Source organism: Heptranchias perlo, chromosome 11 (genome assembly GCF_035084215.1).
Source record: "Heptranchias perlo isolate sHepPer1 chromosome 11, sHepPer1.hap1, whole genome shotgun sequence".
Taxonomy (NCBI): Eukaryota; Metazoa; Chordata; class Chondrichthyes; order Hexanchiformes; family Hexanchidae; genus Heptranchias; species Heptranchias perlo.
In genome coordinates this window covers 42,114,672-42,136,189 of record NC_090335.1, presented here as the reverse complement: position 1 = coordinate 42,136,189, position 21,518 = coordinate 42,114,672, and the positions used below count along the sequence as shown (strand labels likewise).

The 21,518-nt window shown below is 40.0% G+C and overlaps 1 protein-coding gene across 1 annotated transcript in view; it reads left to right on the top strand.

Moving 5' to 3' along the window:
- Positions 1-8,147: 8,147 nt before the first annotated feature.
- Positions 8,148-21,518, top strand: part of srpx (sushi-repeat containing protein X-linked) — a 79,374-nt gene continuing 66,003 nt past the window's right edge. The window contains exon 1 of the mRNA XM_067992859.1: positions 8,148-8,320. Within this exon, the coding sequence (XP_067848960.1) occupies positions 8,254-8,320 (67 nt within the window). The 5' untranslated portion in view covers positions 8,148-8,253. The remainder of the gene's footprint in view (positions 8,321-21,518) is intronic.

Here is a 21,518-nt window from a genome sequence, read left to right as displayed (position 1 = left end):
CGGCCTTATCTGTCATTATTTTATACAGCATCAGTTGTGGTAAGAAAGAGAACCAGTCTAGACATGTGGCTGAACACATGAGCAGTTTCCAAAAATACCCAGTCTGAAAGGAACAAGTCACTTTAACAAGTTTGGCAAAAATTCAACAGAGTAACTTGACAGCAGGATTGTACGCTTATGTGATCTGCCTTCGCTAGTGAATAATTGTAATATTCCACTGCTATCAAGTTTATTTTAGTTACACCATGTGTGGTAGTAGGCATTAATGCAGTTTTTCTGAGCAAAATGACTAATGTTTCATTGCAGAGAGACAGGAGAGTAAATGAGATCCACACAGACAATATTATTATTGACTGATGCTAGTCCTCTTGTTTTTGTCCTTTTGTTTAGAATGTAACATTTGTTATGTTTGTTAGAGCTGTGATTTGTATTTTTCTTCAGTTTAAGGGAGTCAACAAACACAAACTAACTCTATAATAGGTTTTCAGAGTAATAGTCCAAGAAAAAGTGGTGTTCTTTTACAACTCAGTAATCTGATGCTGTTATCAATGGTTATAGAAATAATTTGGATAAGTTTTGGAGTGTAAACCTAAACATTTTAAGTGCAATTCACTATATTGATATGTTCAATACATGAATAGTCTTGTGGAAACTTTGAAACAATATAAATATCCATTATGGTCTCACTTCATTTGTTTGTATTTTGGTATGCTGCCAATTCCCTTCCTTGAATTGCTTCCAACTAGCTTCTTTGAGCCTCCTCAAAAAATTCCTTTTTATGCAGCTTTCTCAATTCTGTGCAAGTGGTACTTGCATAATCTTTACAAGGTGACCTTGGTGTTTGTCAATCTCTGCATGACTTTTCCATTCTACGTCTTTTAACGTAGTATGGAAAAGTCATTTTAAAATCTTTTACACAATTCTTACGACATCTTAAGGCTTTGTAGTTCCCTTATTTTCTAGTGCTAGACTTCTAAGGCTCTTTCTTCCTTCTGTTTCAGCTATAGTGTCTCAGTCCTTCCTGGGCTGCCTCACGGTGGCCCCTTTTACATTTTTGGGTCTTTTCTATCCTTCTTACTTTAGATTTTTGGCTTTCAAATTCTCCATTAGTCTTGGTAACTAGTTAAATGTTAAGTAATGTGCCAAGGATAACGACAGAACAACCTTCTGTCACTTGCTTTTAACTAGTGGAATAAACCTATGCCTCTACAGGACCTCTCTCCTGGCTTCAATAAGAATAGAACATCACAAATTCAGTCCTCATTTTGAGTTTAAATTATTCATCAACTTTATTTTACAAAAAATGAACAAGTGAATAACTGATATAATGTACATATTTACTTCTAACAAGCTCCTCAAAAGTAAAGCAAACATTGCACAATCTAAAGCTAAGCTATTCTTTTGTAGTATAGTTGTACATATGCACTGTTTCTTCTCTTGTATTTCTTATCACTACGGGAGCTGATGCTAGCTTAAAATACTATTTTGATCATTCTAATCCGACCCAAAGATTTGAACAGCTACAGCTTTTTAGATGTCCCCAAAAACATTTCCTGGGGTTTCCTAGATTTTAAAAACCATTGATCATATTTGAGAATAATTGGCTATTAAACATACAACAGAACAAATCATATTTTTTATTCATTCTGGGGATATGGGTGTCGCTAGCAAGGCACTGTTTATTGCCCATCCCTAGTTGCCTTTGAGAAGGTGGCGGTGAGCTATTTTCTTGAACTGCTGCAGCCCATGCGGTGAAGGTACTCCCACAATTTTGTTAGGTGGGGAGTTCCAGGATTTTGACCTAGTGACGATGAAGGAACAGTGATATATATCCAAATCAGGATAGTGTGTGACTTGAAGGTGATGGTTTTCCGTGCACCTGCTGCTCTTGTCCTTCTAGGTGGTAGAGGTCGTGGGTTTGGGAGGTGCTACGGAAGATGTTTTGGCAAGTTGCTGCAAGTGCACCCCGTGGATAGTACACACTGCAGCCACAATGCCCTGGTGGTGGATGGATTGGATGTTTAAAGTGGTGGATGGGCTGCTGATCAAGTGGAATGCTTTGTCCTGGATGGTGTCGAGCTTCTTGAGTAGTGTTGCAGCTGCACCCATCCAGCTAAGTGGAGAGTATTCCATCACACTCCTTGACTTGTGCCTTGTAGGTAGTGGAGAGACTTTGGGGAGTCAGGAGGTGAGACACTCACTGCAGAATACTCAGTCTCTGACCTGCTCTTGTAGCCATGGCATTTTTATAGTCTGTGTTTGCTTGAACATAGCTTAACTCCTCCATCAAGCTTTATAGAAACATTTGTATCAAGTTAAGTTTGGTACAAGATTTTGACTAGCTGCTTTTTAAACTCCTTAAGTATTGTGACTGGATTTTAAGAGACAGCCACCACTCCAAAACTAGACAAAAAATCTTTATTTTTGTTACAATATCTTCAGCCTTTTTGCCTAATTTCACAACTCACAGCAGCTTATTTTAGCTCTGGCTCCTGTCTATTCCTGTCTCTTTACCCCCTTGGAGTCTTTTCTAAACCAGCTCCTCCCTGGGGATCTCATGACACTGATCTAAGATGCTAGAAATCCCCCAACTAACTTTTTTAGTTCTTGCTTTAATTAGCAACTGCTGGGATGAGTCTCAGAGGTCTCACCCATTTGCAGGGATAGTACCTTGATAGCTGCAGCTCCAAGTCAGAACCATGTACCTCTCCAAAGCAACCACATATAAATGTGTTGATGGGTTTTCTGTGCCACTGCTTTAGCCAGCAGCTTCAGGGTTGTAGCACCTACCAGCATACTCTGGGACACTAGAATTTGTGGTGAGTCCCTTTACATTCATTTTATTTAGTAACATGAAAAATTAAAAAGGAATTCTTGACCGCTGCCTCTATATAAGGTGTTGTAATAAATTGATTTCTTTGTCCATTTTCCAACAAAGGCTCATGTTCAGCCTATGTCTAGAATGGCAGATATGGTTAATACACAGTATGTAAAAGTGCTCAATTGTTAATACTCTCGAGGTAGAAGTGCATTCTGTTAGTCATGGAATTTTGTTCATCAGTCACATCTGTCTGTAACTTCCAGAGGACCTTCAGATGAAGCTCTTAGAGTTCAGGCTTTTTCTCAATACCTTTCTTATGTTCATGGCTAGACTACAGTTTCCATAAGCAAACCAAGTCTCTTATGAACTGAAAGTTGTGTCTTTACTCTCTGTATAGGTTAGTGTAGTCCCGATCTAACAACTCCAAATCACAGTAAAGTGCTTACTGAAGAATAAGTGAAATGCCCAGTATGTTCTCCTGTCACTCCAGGAGGTGGAAAAATAATATACCACTAGGTCACCACTTATTTATCCTGTGTAAGTTCTTTAATGTAACGCCATTTCTTTATAATAATGAAACTGTTGACAGTTTTTACAGTTTGCTAGACAAAGTGTGCTAGGCCTTGGAAGTCTGTCAATGTACTATAGCTAGTGGCTTCTTTGCTGCCAGTTGAAGTTTGCCCGTATATGTGTTGTACACCATTGTCACTTCCAATGAGAAGACCTGGAAATGGGGTGGAGGAGGAGGGGTGAGCAAGCAGCTGGTGGGACAGTTTCTGCCTACAATTGTGTATGTTCGCAGGGGGCTGGTCTAACTTGAGTGGAAAATCTAGCTCTAACTGTATCCTTTTAACATTTCAAATAACCCATCCCAGCCATCCTCTTAATTGATTTCAAAATACAAGGAAGTGCCTCATTACTAGTGGCGTGACCATTTCTTGGTATTTAGCTTCAATTTTGACCTAATGAAATAAGGACAGAAATTCCAGTGTTTGGTACAGAATCTATTGAGCTGTTTTACAAAGGGCTACCAGGTGCGTGAGCAGGAAAGCTAAAATTCATATTCCAAATATTGTTACCAGAGTGACTGATGGTTATATTTGCCTATTCAGGACCTAATTTCCTCAAAGAAATTTATAGGTTGTTCAGGCTGATAATTCTACAGTAAATTTGGATGGTTAATCGGAAAGTAGTGTTAGATCTCAATAGAAACATTTATGTGGTCCTAGTGTCTGCACACACAAAGTACTTTAGCTTGAACCTATATAACGACATAGTATATTACTTGTGTTACATACTAATATAACAACAACTTGCATTTATACAGCGCCTTTAAGGTATAAAAAAACTCCCAAGGCGCTTTACAGAAGTGTAATCAGACAAAAATTGATACTCCTTTACTTTAGCTCCAGCATGAACAAAGTGAGGAATATCATAGTATATGTGGTTCATGCTGGTTAAATCGCAAATGTCCTTGGATAGTTTCTCCTTTTCTAGACTATTTCCTGACTTGGGTTATGGAGAACATTTACCACATGCTGTTATGTAGTTAGTTCAAGGCAGAAGAGGAACATTAGATTAGTTCTATTTACTGATTTCTACTGTCCTACTCTGATGATTAAAGCTCCCCTGAGAGGGTGGAATACCTATCTCAAAGATTCTTTGATGTTTCTTTTTGAACCAGATCCGATACCAACCAAATGCTTTTGGATATACAACATTCTAGTTCAACTTACTGAAGAACAAAACAGGATTCTTCCCATCTTCTTCAACATTATTTCAGAGTACAAGGGCCAATCAATGGACTCAAATTTCTTCAAGGAGAGAGATGTCATAGTATTTTCTCCACAACTTCCGAAAATGTTTTGAAATTTCTAGGTAGGCAGGGTGCTTTTAACTGTACTAATGGAAGCTTTGTCTTGGACTTACACTTAATCCGCTGGAATGTTAATGAACCTCCAGCCTCCTCACAACCTGCATCCTAAATGAAAAGTCCTTCTCAGCATGGCTCTGGAGAATATTTACTTTAAACAGTGAATATTCTATTGGTTTGCAGAAAGTTTTATGGTCTTTGTAATATGATGCCATGTAACGTTTGTTTGAAGATTTTAGGACATTCGCTTTACAGTCATAGTTTGTAATATTTCTGATAATCCTTTATTGTAACATTTGCTTGATCAGAGCCTGAAACCAAACTCCATGAGAGTTTATCTAATGGACATTTCAATTTTTTGCACTCCTGTGGATGGGAAATTATTGTTTTTCTTCCAACGCATGAATTTCAGATTGAATGTAGATTTCATCAGATCCATGTTTTTAGAGCTTTGGCACAGGTTTCACATCTGTGAAATACAGTTACTTTTTCATTTTGTGATGAATCTTTAGATAACCCTATCACCAAGCAGTAGTTATGGATGGGATGTGAAATATATACGTTACTGTTATGAACTGGAAGCTCAACATACACCACATATAATGAAAGGTGATTCCACTTGTGGTCGACAGTCAAATTAGATTCTACTTGTAAAGCATGGCAATCCTCATGCTTTTACAAATCACTATCCTATGGATTAATATTCAAAAGGAAGATGCAGTTTTTGGTGCAATAGTCATTGAGGTGGGCCTCAAGATCAAATTAAAGGTAGTTCCATTTCTTAATACTACTGTAACATGATCCTACTATATGCAGAAGATAAACAAATGAGGATGATAAAATTACCTCTGAAGCAGCCTTATTCTTTGAACATAGCTCCTGCTCCACTTTCTGAGTTTATGTTTAGTCATTGTTATTTAACTTAACAAACTATTTTTACTTCTATATGTAAATAGAACCCATTCTATAAAATGTTCCTTAGGGGAACTGAGTTAGGCTGAAGCTGTAGCTCTTGTAAGGTGCAGGATGGAGAAAGATCACATGGTTCTTGCAAGTCTACAGTAAATTATTAAAGGTATATTGTCCCTGTGCACTTTCTCAATTGATGATGGATTTATTCTATTGATTGTGAAGAATAAACTACATCCAAATAATATGAAACTCCTGATCAAATCTAAGTTTATCTGTTATTTAAGGGAACACATTTATTCTAGTTGGTTTTGATTTATTCATATTAAATGATTAAAGACATTACTTATTTTGGTAACTTTGGAAGAAATATATACACACACATATACTTCTGTTAGGAAAGGAAAAAGATTTTATTTTTAACCGACATAGTATTTCTCAAAATTTTTACCTATTGGGGAGCAAATACTTATTTAAAAAAAAGCTTGCTTGAATCAGGGGCTGAAGACACACCAGCCAGATATGGAGCCCCATGCAAATATCCATTTTAATTAAATGGAGTATTGTGTTATGATTTGCTTTATTATTAATTCAGTGTATAAACATTCTAATGGCCTATTTCTTCATGCATTTTATTACGTTTATGTTTTAATGGGAGGGGGGTTGTTCCGAGGGACCCAAGAATTCTTAGTCTGGCACTGACTCCAATGTTTTAGATGTATGGCTGAGAGAAATTTCTTTCTTTCTAAATGGTGGAGCACAAGGTGGCCAACAGCAGCACTGAGTAACTAACCATTCCCCCCCATTCTCTCTTTCCCCCAATTCCCTGTTTGAGTCCCTCCAATCAGGTTTCCGCCACTGCCGCCACATGGAAACGCTCTAACCGATGTCACAAATGACACTCTGACTGGTGCATTATCCCTCCTCAACCTCTGCATCCTTTGACATGGTCGACCACACCATCCTCCTCCATTTTTTAGCTCAGTTGGACTGCTCAAGCTGAGCTTCCAACTCCTTATCCTCTCCAACACAAAGACCACCTACTACCAGCTCTGTAACATCACCCACTTACCCCCTACCTCAGCTCGTCTGCTGCTGAAATCCTTATCCATGCCTTTGTCACCTCCAGACTCGACTATTCCAATTCTCCCCTGGCTAGCCTCCCATCCTCCATAAACTTCAGCTCATCCAAAACTCTGCTACTCGTATACTATCCCACACCAAGTCCTGCTCACCCATCATCCCTGTCCTCGATAACCTACATTGGCTCCCATTCTCTCAACACCTCAAAGATATTTTTAAAATATCATCCTTGTGTTTAAATCACTTCATGGCCTTGTACCTCTCTATCTTTAACCTCCTCCAGTCCTAGAACTCCCCCTCTGCAAATTCTCCATTCCTCTGACTCTGGCCTGTTGTGCAGCCCCACTCTCTTCACCCCACAATTGGTGGCTGGTCTTCAACTGCCTAGGCCCCACACTGTGGAATTTCTCCTCAACTCACTCCGCTTTTCTACCTCCAAAACCCTCCTTGAAACATACTTCTTTGACCAAGCTTTTGGACACCCCTCCTACTATCTGCTTCTTTGGCCCAGTGTCCATTTTTTTGATTATGCCTCTATGAAATGCCTTGGGATATTTTTCTATGTTAAAGGCTCTCTATAAATGCAAGTTGTTATTGGTAAAACATCTCACAGCAGGCCAGGCTAAGGACATGGTTATATAGGAAGTATAGGGCAACCAATGTCAAGACGCCCAGATCTATGCATCAAAAATGTATTGGTTATCAGTGTAATAATATTGAAATACTACTGTATGGGCCTTTCTGTGGACACTATTTCTTTCTTGCAGTATTTGAAAATTTAGAATATATCTTTTTTATGCTACTTTTTAAAACTAAATTTCAATTGATTTACCACTGATTTGGTTCCAAAAGTGTAGTGTAAGTGTCTACAGATTTGAAAAGTAATTTACTATTAAATGATCATTTTTTGTTTTTGATGGCAGCTAGTTGTTTTATTATTGTGTTGGTGGTAATGTTTTTGTCACAGTCTATATGTGATGTGGGAAAGAAGGTAGCAAACTAACTTGGTACAAGTAATTTTCTGTGGTGAGGTTCATAAATTCTGAACGAGATGTTCGTGTTCATACGTGCCATTTTTACACTCACTGGAACACAGGGTGATTCAAAAAAATCCTACGGAACTCTAAAACGCTGATTATAAAAAATAGAAAAATAAATGATGTCCTTAGTTTTTTATATATATAAACTAATACAATTATATCTTCATTTTTGATTTTTAAAAATTGCTATCCTATTCCTCCAATGTTATTTTCTGTATTAAACTGAACCCTTCCAACCATAACATTTATATTCCTTAAAATGTAGAAACTTACTCCAAACATGTTTTACCATTCTTGTTATTCTAGCAGCTATTTTCGCATCCTGTTACTACTGTAGTTATACACTCACTATTCTTTAGTTTCATTAGTTGGGCACAGCAGCTGGACGTTTTCGGCTGTAATCAGGTAGTTTTGGATGACAACTCACTGACTTGAGGAAGCGGTTTCCGGTAAAGGCGGTGTTTACTCGGAGTAGTTTAATGTATACGTTTTTCTTATACGTTTAAGGGGAACTACCAGAGCTCAGAATGGACATTTTAATCAAATGCATTTTTCTGTCTGCTCTATGCATCTTAACGGCTAAGGCATACGGAGGTACGTATGAGTCGAACTTTTATGTGTTCCAGATAGTTTTGCAAAATTCTGTTTCTTGTTGAGCATTTTGAGGACAAGGTCCGTCTTTATTAGTTCATAGTTGTTTGCGTGAGGAACTGCTTCCTGCAGAAAAGTGGGTTTGGATTGTGTTTCCAGGGCTGAATATAGATGTTTGAGTGTTAGAACGCTTTGAAGAGGAAAAACTAAAACTTAAAATCCCAACTACTTCAAGGTGAGTAAATGTAAACCACAGTTTTGTTGAAGTGTCATGGTTTTGTTTGCTTGGCGCTGGTAGGGAGGGAAAGAGAGGGGGGGGCGGTGGTTTAGGCGAATGCCTTTCAAAAGATTATAATTGTTAATAATTGTATGCTGAACAAAAAAAACCCTGAAGAATACATTGAATACTTAGTTTTAAGAAAGAATTGACAGAAAGCTATGGTTAACTCTTGAAAGAACGAGGCTTGTGAATTATGTACAGGGTGTACTTAAAAAAGAAAGCAATCGGGGACTAAATGGCATCTGCTGTGCTGAGCGTGTGCCCTGAGCGCCACTGCTCGCGCAAATTAGCGGGAGCCGCAGCCCACTGGCGCGTGGCATTGTTGCTGCACATAAAGAGCACTTCAGGGCTGTGCAGCGACAGCTCGATGCACTCACTGCAGGGAATTTACAGCCCGGATCAAATGATCATTTGGATACATTTTCTTGTAACAAAAATAATTCAGATTACATCGTTGTAGTTTGGATTCCACCGAGATCATCTAGAAACGTCGATTGCAAACCTATGGGGGGGGGGGGGGGGGGCGGAGAAGAGCACAAACCAAAGGTTTGTTTTATTGTAAGGTGTACAGGTAGGTTTTGTTTTAACCCACAAAACATGTGGCTATTGCTGCTGGGGAAAAATGACACTCGACACTTGTCTGGCATAGTTTAGATCTTGCACTAGGTTCTGTTAGCCCATCCTCGCTCCCTGTCCCCCAATGCATTGAATTTAAAATTCTCAACCTTATCTTAAAATCCTTCCATGGCCATGGCCTGACCTGACCATTACAACTTCCGGCATTGAATTCCCTTCAGTGCTCTGATTCAGACCTGTGCAACCTCCCTTTGCCTCACCATTGGTGGCAGAACCTTCAGCCACCTTGGCATCACTCTCTGGAACCTTTCTGCGTCTCTTATCCCGCATGTAAAAGCCGCCTTAAAACTTGCCTTTTCGACCAAAGTTTGGGTCACCTCTCCTTTTCTTGGAATGTTTACATAACTGCAAGTTATTGCTACATAATTTCCAAGTGCATCACTCTTATGTGTTATGATATCATCTTATCTGTTGCATATAAAACATAGGCTGGAGCAGTGATCCTTTTACATCTTCCACCACCAAGACACTGGCTGCGATATGAACTATTTACAGGATGCATTGTAGCAACTCGTAGAGCTTACTTTTGACAGCATCCCTCAGCCCAATGACCTCTATTAAGAAGGGCAAGAGCAGCAAAGTCATGGGAACACCATCACCTCCATGTTCTCCTCCAAGTCACACACCATCCTGACTTGGATATATATTGCCGTTCCTTTATCATTGCTTGTTTGGAATTTCCCAACCTAACATCATTGTGGGAGCACTACTATCAAAAGGACTGCAGAATTTCAAGGCGAAGACCCACCACCACCATCCATTCAGGGCAACTAGGGAAGGCCTCACCTACATCACTCACATCCTATGACCAAATTTTTAAAAAAGCACACTCCAAACTATCCTTTCTGATACACAAATAGTTTTGTTTCATTTTATATGGTATTTTGTGTTGCTGCCAGTGGCAAGTTGGGACAGGCAGCAGGCTCCTGTGGTCAAATTACATGCTTTGAACTGAAATGAGGTCCTATCTTGTAATTGGAACTGCATGATACAGGTTTTATTTCATTGCATGATGCAAGGGACTAGCATATTTAATAGCTTTGTAACACAATGCAACCCAAAACTGTTTACCTGTGTGTAACAACAATGTATGTTACGATACATCCGTGTAACAATCCACAAAGACATTCTGTATAAACGTGCGTGGTTAAGACATCAAATTTCTCTGTCTAGGCTAATCCTCATTACTACCACCTAAGCAGAGAGGGCTAGCTTAGAATCCTGTGTTTCAGCTACCACAACCACACGAACTCCAAAAACTCCGTTCAATCCTGACAGATCAATGATAGTAGAACTGTGGCCTGTACACATTCTGATCTTGCCCCTGTCTCCAGTCCATCCCAGATGTATCCCCATGCCTAATTGCCCTGCTGCTGGCAGGAAAAGGAATCCCCACCTCTTGAAGGCTTGAGAAGCTCTTGAACCAGCACTGAAAAGATGCATGCACGTTCAAGCTGTGGCCCAAACCAACTGACCCCTAATCAAGCATGGACAAAACACCTGGCAGACATTTGCCAGTTAAGGCAAGTGATGTTAAGGCTTTTGTTTGGAACAAAGGAAGCACTGAGACCTCATTCTGTTCTTGTTGCCATACCCTGCCCAACAACAACAACTTGAATTTATATAGTGTCTTTAACATAAAAAAAAGGTTCTAAGGCACTGTGCAGAAGCGTAATAAGATAAAAATAGAGCCAAAGATAGGGATTTTTGGAGGCGTGATGAAAAGCTTGCTTAGGGAGAGAATTCCAGAGCATATGCCTAGGTGGGTGAAGGCACGGCCGCCAGTGGTGGGACAAAGGGAAGGAGGTAGAGATGCACAAGGGACCCAGGTCAGAGCAGTGCAGAGTTCTGGGGCATTGTAGGGCTGGAGGAGATGACAGAGATAGGGAGGGGTGAGGGCCATGAAGAAATGTAAACAGAAGGATGAGAATTTTAACTTTGAGACGTTGGAGGACTGGAAGCCAATCTAGGTCAGTAAGGACAGTAATGATAGGTGAGTGGGACTTGGTGCGGGATAGGCTATAGGCAGCAGAGTTTATAGAGTACAGTAGCTGCAATAAAACCCTTTATGAAGTGACTTCTGTTGGATATCCGTCTCGTAGCAGCATTTTGAGATTGTGAAAAACAAATGCAAGAGTTTGTCAAATTGAAACTAGCAGTGGGAAAGTGCAGCTGACTGTAAACACAGACATGAAAGAAAGACTGCCTTGCATTTATATAGCGCCTTTCACAACCTCAGGATGTTCTAAAGCACTTCACAGCCAATGAGGTACTCAATTTGAAGTGTAGTCATTGTTGTAATGTACGAAACATAGCAGCCAATTTGCACACAGCAAGCTCCCACAAACAGTAAAGTGATATTGACCAGATAGTCTGTTTTAGTGATGTTAGTTGAGGGATAAATGTTGGTCAGGACACCGGGGAGAATTCCCCTGCTCTTCTTCAAAATAGTGCCATCGGATCTGAGAGGACAGATGGGACCTCAGTTTAACGTCTCATCCAAAAGATGGCACCTCCCTCAGCACTGCACTGGAGTATCAGCCTGGATTTTGTGCTCAAGTCCCTGGAATGGGACTTGAACCCACAACCTTCTGACACAGTGGTGAGAGTGCTACCCACTGAGCCACAGCTGATGCATACAAAGAAGTTAAAATAAAGGACTGGTCTGGGCAAAATAATTTCTTTTGCATGGTTTAAGGTTGCATTCCATGCAAACTCAAACTGGTGTGAGATGGCCTTCTGAATGTCGTCTGAATTTTAGTTCTACTTTTGTATATATGTGAATCTAAAGCTGTTTTGCAAGTTGAAAGTGGCAATATAACTGCACCCTTAAGCGACTTAAAGCATGCAGTGAAGGTCCTTCTAAATTAATTATGGTTTCCAAAAAAGTTTTACTGCAATTGAACCAAATATTTCATCCATCCAAAAAAAAATGGATGTTAATCTGTAATGGAGAGTTTTTTTTGAAGTTAATCATTTTTGTATCTAAAACCTGAACGTACTGATAATGCAGCGACATCATGTTTAATCTCTGGGTAAAAGGAGAAAAAGACCAAGTGTTGCCCTGATCCTGACAATGGCCTACGTGTGCAGCAGCATAAAGCTGTGTATGGACTCTAAGTATGTAAATACCGAGTCTCAGTATGTGGTGAGGTTCTATCTGCTCCTGCTGTTGTGAATAATGGATCTGGCCACACTATCATGGAATGCTCCATCCAGTTGGAGTGTGCCATACCACCTATCCTTTATGGAGAAATTCTTGTGAAAGACCACTTTTGACCACAAGTCAGTCAGAAGATTCCCTGAGCAGATAACAAAAGCCGCCTCACCAAATCTGTTTAAAAACGCAACAAGATGTTGCTTGGCTCATGGTGAGAGGGCCCTTCCTGTCAGATCCTTCATACACAGCCAGAGTCTCTGCAACACAACATGCTATCCGTGTAACAAAAAAAGAAAATGCTGGAAACACTCAAGTCATGCATACCATCTATGGAGTGAAGTGCCCTTCATCAGCACTCGGTTCTGACGAAGGGCAATGCCTGAAACGTTAACTTGTCACTTCTCTCCACAGATGCTGTGCCTGACTTGCTGTGTTTCTGTGTTTGTTTCAGATTTTCAGCATCTGTGGGATTTTGTTTATGCTATCCTTGTGTTGGCTGTGGTGGCAAAGAGATCATTGCTCACCTCCCCTTAGAATGCATATTGCAAAGAAAATCTGGAGGGAGATTCAGTGGTTTTTGTCAAAGTTTATCCCTCGCAGCTTCATAACACAGGACTGTGTGCTCTGCAGTCTGTTCCCTGGGGGACGTATTGAGGCAGAAATCAACTGAAGCTTAAAAGCTGCCAATTTAGTGAAAGACGCCTGTTGGACTCCCTAAAACTTGCTGGCCTTTCAAAACAAAGACATATATCATGCACATTCCATTGTCCAGGAGCATACACTAAAGGATGCACTGAAGTTTGGTGCATGAGCAGAATGATGAATGACACTGCAATGTAGCCCAACATGTATATTTAGGTTCCTAATAGACAAATATGTTTATTTGTCAGTAAATACATTTGTGTGATGGGAACTTAGTACATGTAGCACCTTTTTCAGTTAAATGTTTACATAGCAACTGAATGCAATAGCTTGATACTCCCTGAAGCTGTGTACCTCATAAAAGAGCTTTATGCCTTATGAATGGCAACATCACTTTATACTGTTCTGAATGTTTTTGAACTGTGTTTTTATATATTTGTTTGATCAACAAATAATGTCTACTTTTGGGGAAAAAAAGCTCCTGCCTAGTGGACCTCCTGAGCACTTTATAAATTTATTTTAAATCATTTTAGTGTTTGGAGTGGGGAGATTCTCCAACCTGCTCTCTTCTAATGTTAACAGTTAGCTGTTAAAGAGTGGAGCATGGCATGGTTTAGCTACTAAACACTATGGGTGCTAAATTGGGCCGTGTAGCGCCCGTTGTTTCGGCACTACAAAGCCTCTCCAACATCCAAGATGGCGTCTTGGCTGTGCACGCACGTTTCCAACATGATGTGTGCTGGACGCCATCTTGGTATAGGAGTTAGCGCACGCGCAAATACCAAACGCCGGAAGCATGTAAAGTAAGGAGAAAATGGATACAATCAGTGTGCAACGCTGATTTAAAGTGGTAGACGTCATTTTGGGACTTAATGCTCAACTCAACGCACAGTCTTAACCCCGACCATCTGAATGTGTCTTAGAGTGCCTGGAGGACCCCCACCAGCGCTATTTAAAGAGACCATGCAGGATTTACAGGTTAGTGGCTGGATTATTGCTTCTGGCTGTCGAGACATTTGTAACTATTTTTGGAGGTCTCCTATACTTGAATACTAGGACACGGGGACATAGCCTGACATTTAGAGCCAGGACGTGCAGGAGTGAAGTTTGGAAATGTTCCTACACGCAAATGGTGGGAGAAGTTTGGAACGCTTTTCTGCAATGGCAGTTGATGCTAGCTCAATTGTGAATTCTAAATCTGAGATTGTTAGATTTCTGTGAACCAAGGGTATTAAGGGATATGGGGCTAAGGTGGGTATATGAAGTTGAGTCACAGGTCTGCCATGATCTCATATAATGGCGGAACAGGCTCGTGGGGCTAAATGTCAATGCCACTGCCACTTGCTGCCTCTTGATATGCGCCACCTTCTCCTGCAAGAAAGCGGGACGTATGTCTGGGTGATGTGCCTGTCATGGTTGAATAACTGCCAGTGTGTGTGGCTTGTGAGTTGTGGGTGGGCGGCTTGGAACAGTGGTAATGTGTAAGGGTGAGAGGAAGCATCTGATTGGAAAAGTTGCGTCCTGATGGAAAGAGTTTGTTGGTATGTGGGTGATGGGGGGTGTAGTGCGAGGAGCAGTGGATGCGGCTAGTGGTGTAGTTGGTATGAGATGCCACTTGACAGTTAACCTCACTCACCTTGACCACTCACATCAAAACATTGAATTTCTTCCTGCACTACATCCATGTTCATGATGCTGTGCTCCTGGCATTGACTTCGTCCCCTGCTGCCTCCCACTGCCTTTTGGGTATATGTCTGGAGGGCCTCTTGCCCCCAATTCCCCCCCCCATCAGCAGATAAAGGATACCCCTCCTTCTGTCCATCTCTTGCACTAAGGCCTCCAATGCATCAGCAGAGAACATTGGTGCACAAACTCCCGCAGGCCTGGTACAAACTCAGATTGGTGAGATCTGGCATGCAGATTGGAGGATGTGGGATTTAGTAGTGCGCAACCTTTAGTCAATGCTTTAATATAGCTCATCAGTTTGTAAACATAGGGACGGGAGCTGCATCTGTGTTTTGCATGTGCGATGTCTGATCTCCGTTCAGACTCCGTGCAGACAGCAGACTGTTATTTTCAGCAAATAACAGAAACCGGCTACCTCTAAGAGCTTTTTAAGGGACGAGCCTGCCTTTAAGAGATTGGGGCGCCCCCTGCTGGTGGAAAGTGCGAATTGCATTGAATCCTCATGTCAACAGTGATTCGGAACGCTGCTTGAAGGTAAGTCCTCAGGCCTCACAAAAGTCTCATTCTGCCTGCGCAGGGGCCATTGGGCATGGGGTAATAGTGGATTGCGCTACCCGTGCCCAATAATAGGCCCTATCCAATTTGTTTTTCCCCACAGTTGCTACTTAATACCTAACAATTCATCTAAGTAAGTAAAATATCAAAAAATGCAGTCTGGTTAATACTTGATAATTAAAGCTACGTGCTTACAATTTTCTTTAGGCATCCAAAGTGACCTCAACTTGCAAATAAAGTAGTCTCTAGTTGAATTTGAAAATTTGAACCTTTACTGTAATTTGTTGCATACCCATGATGTTAACGCTTGATAGAAGATTGCATTTAAGCTTTTATAGGATTTGGAGTGTACAGTTCAGTAAAATCTGATTAGACTGGATGTTTAGAGCATGAGCAGGCTGTTGGTGTGATGCTTTGTTTTATTTTCTGCATGTCTCATCCAAGCTCTACAATCCTTTTGGAAATAGTATAATCCTCCCCGGACCCAAAACAAACCAGTTTGAAAGCTGCAGTACAATATTTTCATTTTTCTGACTGGATTTTCCAGTGCCAAACCTACACTTTGTTCATTTTGAAAAATGTGTTTGACTTCAAACAGTATCCAGAGCTTTAAACATTTGCTTGCTGTCGATCATCATCTTCTGCATTTGTACATTTTAAAAAAAAGTTCAGTGTACTTTTTGAATGAATTGTTCAATGAGAAATGATCAGATTTGTTTGGTAGGTTTCAATTTCTGCCTTTAGTGGTAGGAAATGGGCTGCAAATGTTATCAGCATAACGTAAGGCTTCGTTCATTTATAGCTTGTCGCTCCAAAACCCTGGCCAGGATCTGGTGTTGTCATTTATTTTGAATAGTTCCTCGGTAGTACAGGATGTTTACAGGGGGCGCTACATCAGGCAGCATTCAAATGATTGCCTAAGGTCACATTTGGTGTCGTTTCTCAACTTCCCATTCGATTAAGTTCACGTCATAACCCCTGTTATTTTCCCATTGCAACTAACTATGGGAGGGACCAAATCTGCCAACATGCACTGAGATCACTAGAGAATGTACTGATGTGAGACTACAAATTCAAAAGTATTATAAAACATTAATACACAAAACATTAAAAAATATCATAATTAGATGAAAGTGACAGGAAAGTGTTGCGCAGATGATCTAGCACATAGTTTTTATTCATTTATGTCGTAAACTTTGTCCCTCTTATCTTGTGCAGTATTGCTGGAGGCTGTCAATGGTAGTACAATAATATGGCATCCATGGGAATATTCATGTTCCGTTCTTTTGAGTCCTTCACAAGGCTCAGTAACATCACAACAATTTGTGATGGTTTCTTCACTTTCCCAATATTAGACCAAGAAACTATACTGTCACCATACAAAATGTATTTAAAAACAAAACAACGCTATGTACACAATGAATGTGATACGGTTTAATGCATGGTGCTTCTGCATCAAGTCAGTCAGTTGTCACAACCAGGCTGGCCACAAGAAATCTCTGTTGCACTCTACCAGCTTCTGCAGCTGTCTACCTAGTCTCCCTGTTCTTTTCTGATCTTCCAATATACAGTCCACTCTCAGCTTTGACTTCCTTTTTCTATCTGCGATCCATTCTGTTGTCTTAAGTCATGTGTCACATAAGGCCTTTTCATTACAATTTTCTTGTAACAAAATCTTTACGTGTAAAAAGGCCACTCTTCTTTGCTTCAGTCTTGGTCATTCATCTACCCTTCCACCTCCTCACCACCAGTTTCTGCTTTCTTCGGTTTTCCTACAACCTGCTCTTATCCCCTTAGTTTCACACATCAATGTCATGGGAATGGACTCTAAGGATTTGTAGTATCATGTAACCTTAAATTTAACAGTTTTCAAAGGTCATAGATGGAGACTAAGATATGGGAAAGAAATTGGCAATGCTGTTAGATATTTATGCAACAAACTGCATGGCTATCCATATGAAATACTTTTATTTTTCCTTGTGAAAATGACTATCTTTCATGTGGAAGTTTAAAAAAAACAATTTCACAGGGACCGATTGAGTATATATAACATGGATGCATACAAGAGGTTGAACTTTACAATTACTATCTGGATTTACAGCACTAACAAACGTTAGCAAGGAGCAGTAGTTAGTACTCAATGTACAGCATATAGCCAGAGTTTCTGACAGGCAAAAATGTATGAGGTTAAAACTCTTGGATGAAATTCTCAAGTGCCATCAGAACTGTTCAGGAATCTTTACTGCCGACAGACACTATGCGCACTCTTCTCAACTGAATTTATGCAATTCTTTTTGAGTTTCTAATAATCTCTTGTTAAAATAATGAGTCATACAAAAAAAGAGTGCGAGAACTGAGAAAACTCTTCTTTGGACTATTTATCATTCTCTTTCAGATGGTGACTGATCTAATGTGTATGTCAAGCAGTTACTTTTTATATTTCTTGCCAATTTGGTGGTGGCTATGGAGTCTGTCATAATTTTCATAATAAACAATTTTATCAAATTGATCAGAAATATTTTTGTTACAAGCATTCTGGCAGACTCCCATGATAAACAACTTAGTCTATTTTCTGTCTTGCAAGAGCTTTTTCCAGAAATTGATATAGTTTCTAAGAGAATCAGAGCCTGTTCATTTTACATACTGAACTTTGGAATGAAGCAACTCCATTTGATTTACTGCTTCAGATGTAATCATATTAACACATATGTAAGCTTATGCTTCCCCTTGAATGTTTACAGTTTAAGAAAAAACCTATGCATTTCTGGAGGAAGGATGTGATTGAAGTAAAAAGAGAAATACTGAATATGTCATCCAATGTTTTATAAAAGAGATTTTAATCAAATTATTATACTGTGTAAAACCACAATTTTTATTTGATAAAATACAAAATAAAACTTTGGAATGTAATCTTTGCTGGAATTGAATTGGGAATTGTACTGGTACATCTATTCAGCTATTGGTTTCAAGTTGGTGTGACTTTAGGGTCAGTACGTTTTGAGCATGGCCAAAAGTTCAGCGGTGAGCCACACCTGTGCTTGGAACAGGTTACTCAGTGTAATGATGGGATGTGTTTGTAGTGCTGTGAGTCCTGTGCAGTTCTGCACCTCAATTCATTAGGCATACTTAGTATAAATGTAGGTGACCTCAGATTCAGCATTGTAATCAAGATTAGTTATTTGGAGTGTCAGTGTTTCACTGGTGCAAATGACTAAACACTGTGGAATATTTAATGTCCCCTCAGTCTTCCCTTCCTCCTATAATTTGCAGCCTTTTAAAATCCATGTCTGACATCACCTAATCACCACCACTTGATACCTTGTTTTCTCCTATCCTTTTCTTGCCCCTCCCAATCTCTGATTTCCTCTGGCCCTATACCCCCGAACAATCCATTCCTCAGAAATAAAAACAGAAAATGCTGGAAAAGCTCAGCAAGTGAGGCAGCATCTGTGCAGAAAGAAACAGAGTTAATGTTTCAGGTCGCAGACCTTTCATCAGAACTGGAAGAAATTAAAGAGTTAACAGTTTTTAAGCAAGTACAAAGCCAGGGAAAGCAGGGGAGGGATGTTAAAGAGTTACATTCCTTTGACTGGCCTTTTGTGCATCCCTCCTTTCTTCACTCCACCATTGATGGCAGAACCTTCAGTTACCTGGAACCTACTTTCTAGAATTCTCACCTAAAATCTCTCTGCTTCTACTTCACTCTCCTCCTTCAAAAAAAACTTACCAAAAGTCATCTGTTCAACCACATTTTTGGCCATCTCTCCTCACTGCCCTCTTCCTGGCTCAGCGTTCATTTTTCCTTATGCTTATCTGAAGTGCCTTGGGATATTCTCTGTTAAAGGTGCTCTATTAATGCAGTTTGTTGTTGTTTTCAACTTTGGTAGTGCCTTACACTAATGGCCCTGGCCCTTCATTGTAAGTTCCTCAATTTAAAAAAAGGACTAAATAAATACGCTTCAGTTTACATGATGAGAGCTCGAGATGGCTAAAATAAGTTGTTTTCATCCCATTGAACACAGTTATTTCTTAGAGTTGTGTTATCAGTAAGCAAAATAATTGGAAAAGTCATAGAATTAACACTTCAGTAGATAAGTACCATGGCTGAAAGAATTGCCAGTTGTTCACTCACAAAGTTGTATCTAATTATCTGTACATGCTGCTAGTGTTGTACGGCAGTAAATCTTTCCGATCAGGCAAACCAGGGCCAGAGTCAATTCTAACTTCAGGAGTAAAACAAAGAATTACTGAATTGGCTTAAATAAGTTAAAACCTGGGGGTGAACACTGTCAGTTTAGGCTTAGCGTTCACCGTGCTCGGATGGATCTTTGTAATAGAAGAAAGCATAAAGAGTAGTAAAAGGGGTGCTAAGATTCATAAGGTGGGTCTACAGTCGCATATACCATAGTGTTGACAGCTCAGTCAGATTCTTGGTTTTAGTTACAATGGTAAGAAGATGGGCTACCCACACTTATGCAAAAAAAAACTGGAACTAAACTGCAAATGAATTTGTTCCAAAGTGATTATACAGACCGCATAATATAGTTGGATCTGGAGCCAAGCTCTTTAGCTTCAAACCAGAGTCTGTTTCTCCAGCACAGGGTTCATTTTAATTTTATATACTTTAGAAAGGTTCCAAGCTATCAACAACTTGTGAATATAGCTTTTAACTCTTCTACCATAGGAAACTTTATTCACCAGTTAAATCACTAATACAGGGGGTGTTAAGATACTGTGTATCCCAGAAAGTACAGCACTAAAGCACTTGAGTAATGTCTTGCAGGCAGAATCCAAGCCTCAATTGATACTTGCAGATGCTTTTGAGTTTACCAGTTCTAGGCCAGATTGCTTGGTTGGACTGTCTGGGAGAAGTAGAAAAAATAGCTATTAACCTTTCAACATTGCTTTGTAAGCCACTGATTGGAGACTAAACAACAACAACAACTTGCATCTATATAGTGCCTTTAACGTAGTAAAATGTCCAAAGGTGCTTTACAGGAGCATTATCAATCAAAATTTGACACCAAGTCACATAAGGAGATAACAGGACAGGTGACCAAAAGCTTGCTCGAAGAGGTAGGTTTTAAGGAGAGTCTTAAAGGAGGAGAGAGAGGTAGAGGCCCGGAGAGGTTTAGGGAGGGAATTCCAGAGCATCGGGCCTATTCAGCTGAAGGCACAACCGCCACGGGAGAGTGATTAAAATCGGGGATGCATAAGAGGCCAGAATTGGAGGGGCACAGAGATCCCGGAGGGTTGTAGGGCTGGAGGAGGTTACAGAGATATGGAGGGGCGAGGTCATAAAGGGATTTGAAAACAAGGTTGAGAATTTTAAAATTGAGGCATTGGCAGACCTGGAGCCAGTGTAGATCAGCAAGCACAGGGGTGATGGGAGAACGGGACTTGGTGCGAGTTGGAATATGTGCAGCAGAGTTTTGGATGAGCTCAAGTTTATGGAGGGTGGAAGATAGGAGGCTGGCCAGGATAGCATTGAAATAGTCCAGTCTAGAGGTAACTAAGGCATGGATGAGGGTTTCAGCAATGAATGAGCTGAGGCAGGTCGATGTTATGGAGATGGAAGTAGGCGGTTTTGGTGATGAAGGGGATATGGGGTCGAAAGCTCATCTCAGTGTCAAATAGGACGCCAAGGTTGCAAACAGTCTGGTATTGACAGCATCCTCAAGTTGGAGTGCTGCTTCTTCCCTCCTGTGGAGGATAACATTTGGGAAAGCTATGCATCATTCTACATATACTTCTCAATTCATGCATGTAACATTGCAGTATATTCACAGGCTAAAATTGTTTATATATAATATTACCGTTAATACAGATGGAAGAATTTAGTTACTAGATAAATTTCTAACATCTATTCCTCAAATAATCTGACTGGATTAAAAAGTTTAGAAAACCAGTGAAATCTTACAAATTATGCTTCCTACCAAGAGGCTTTCATTGTGCTGCGAGATGTTCATCTGAATCTGTATTTTATTTTGAGATAATGCTTTTCCAGATGAGGGTTTCAAAAAAAAATTGCAATGAGTGCCTGAATGTTTTGATGATAACAACTAAAGTTACTTGGCATTTTTGAAGTCATATAAACTGAATATAGCCACAATATTTTCTTACTCCATAAGATGTTAATTTGTCAGTAGATGCTTATAAGTGGCACTTCTTAAATAACAATAGAACAGCCAAACAAAAATGCTTAAACATTAAGAACTTGGAAGGAACTCATATGTGAAGAA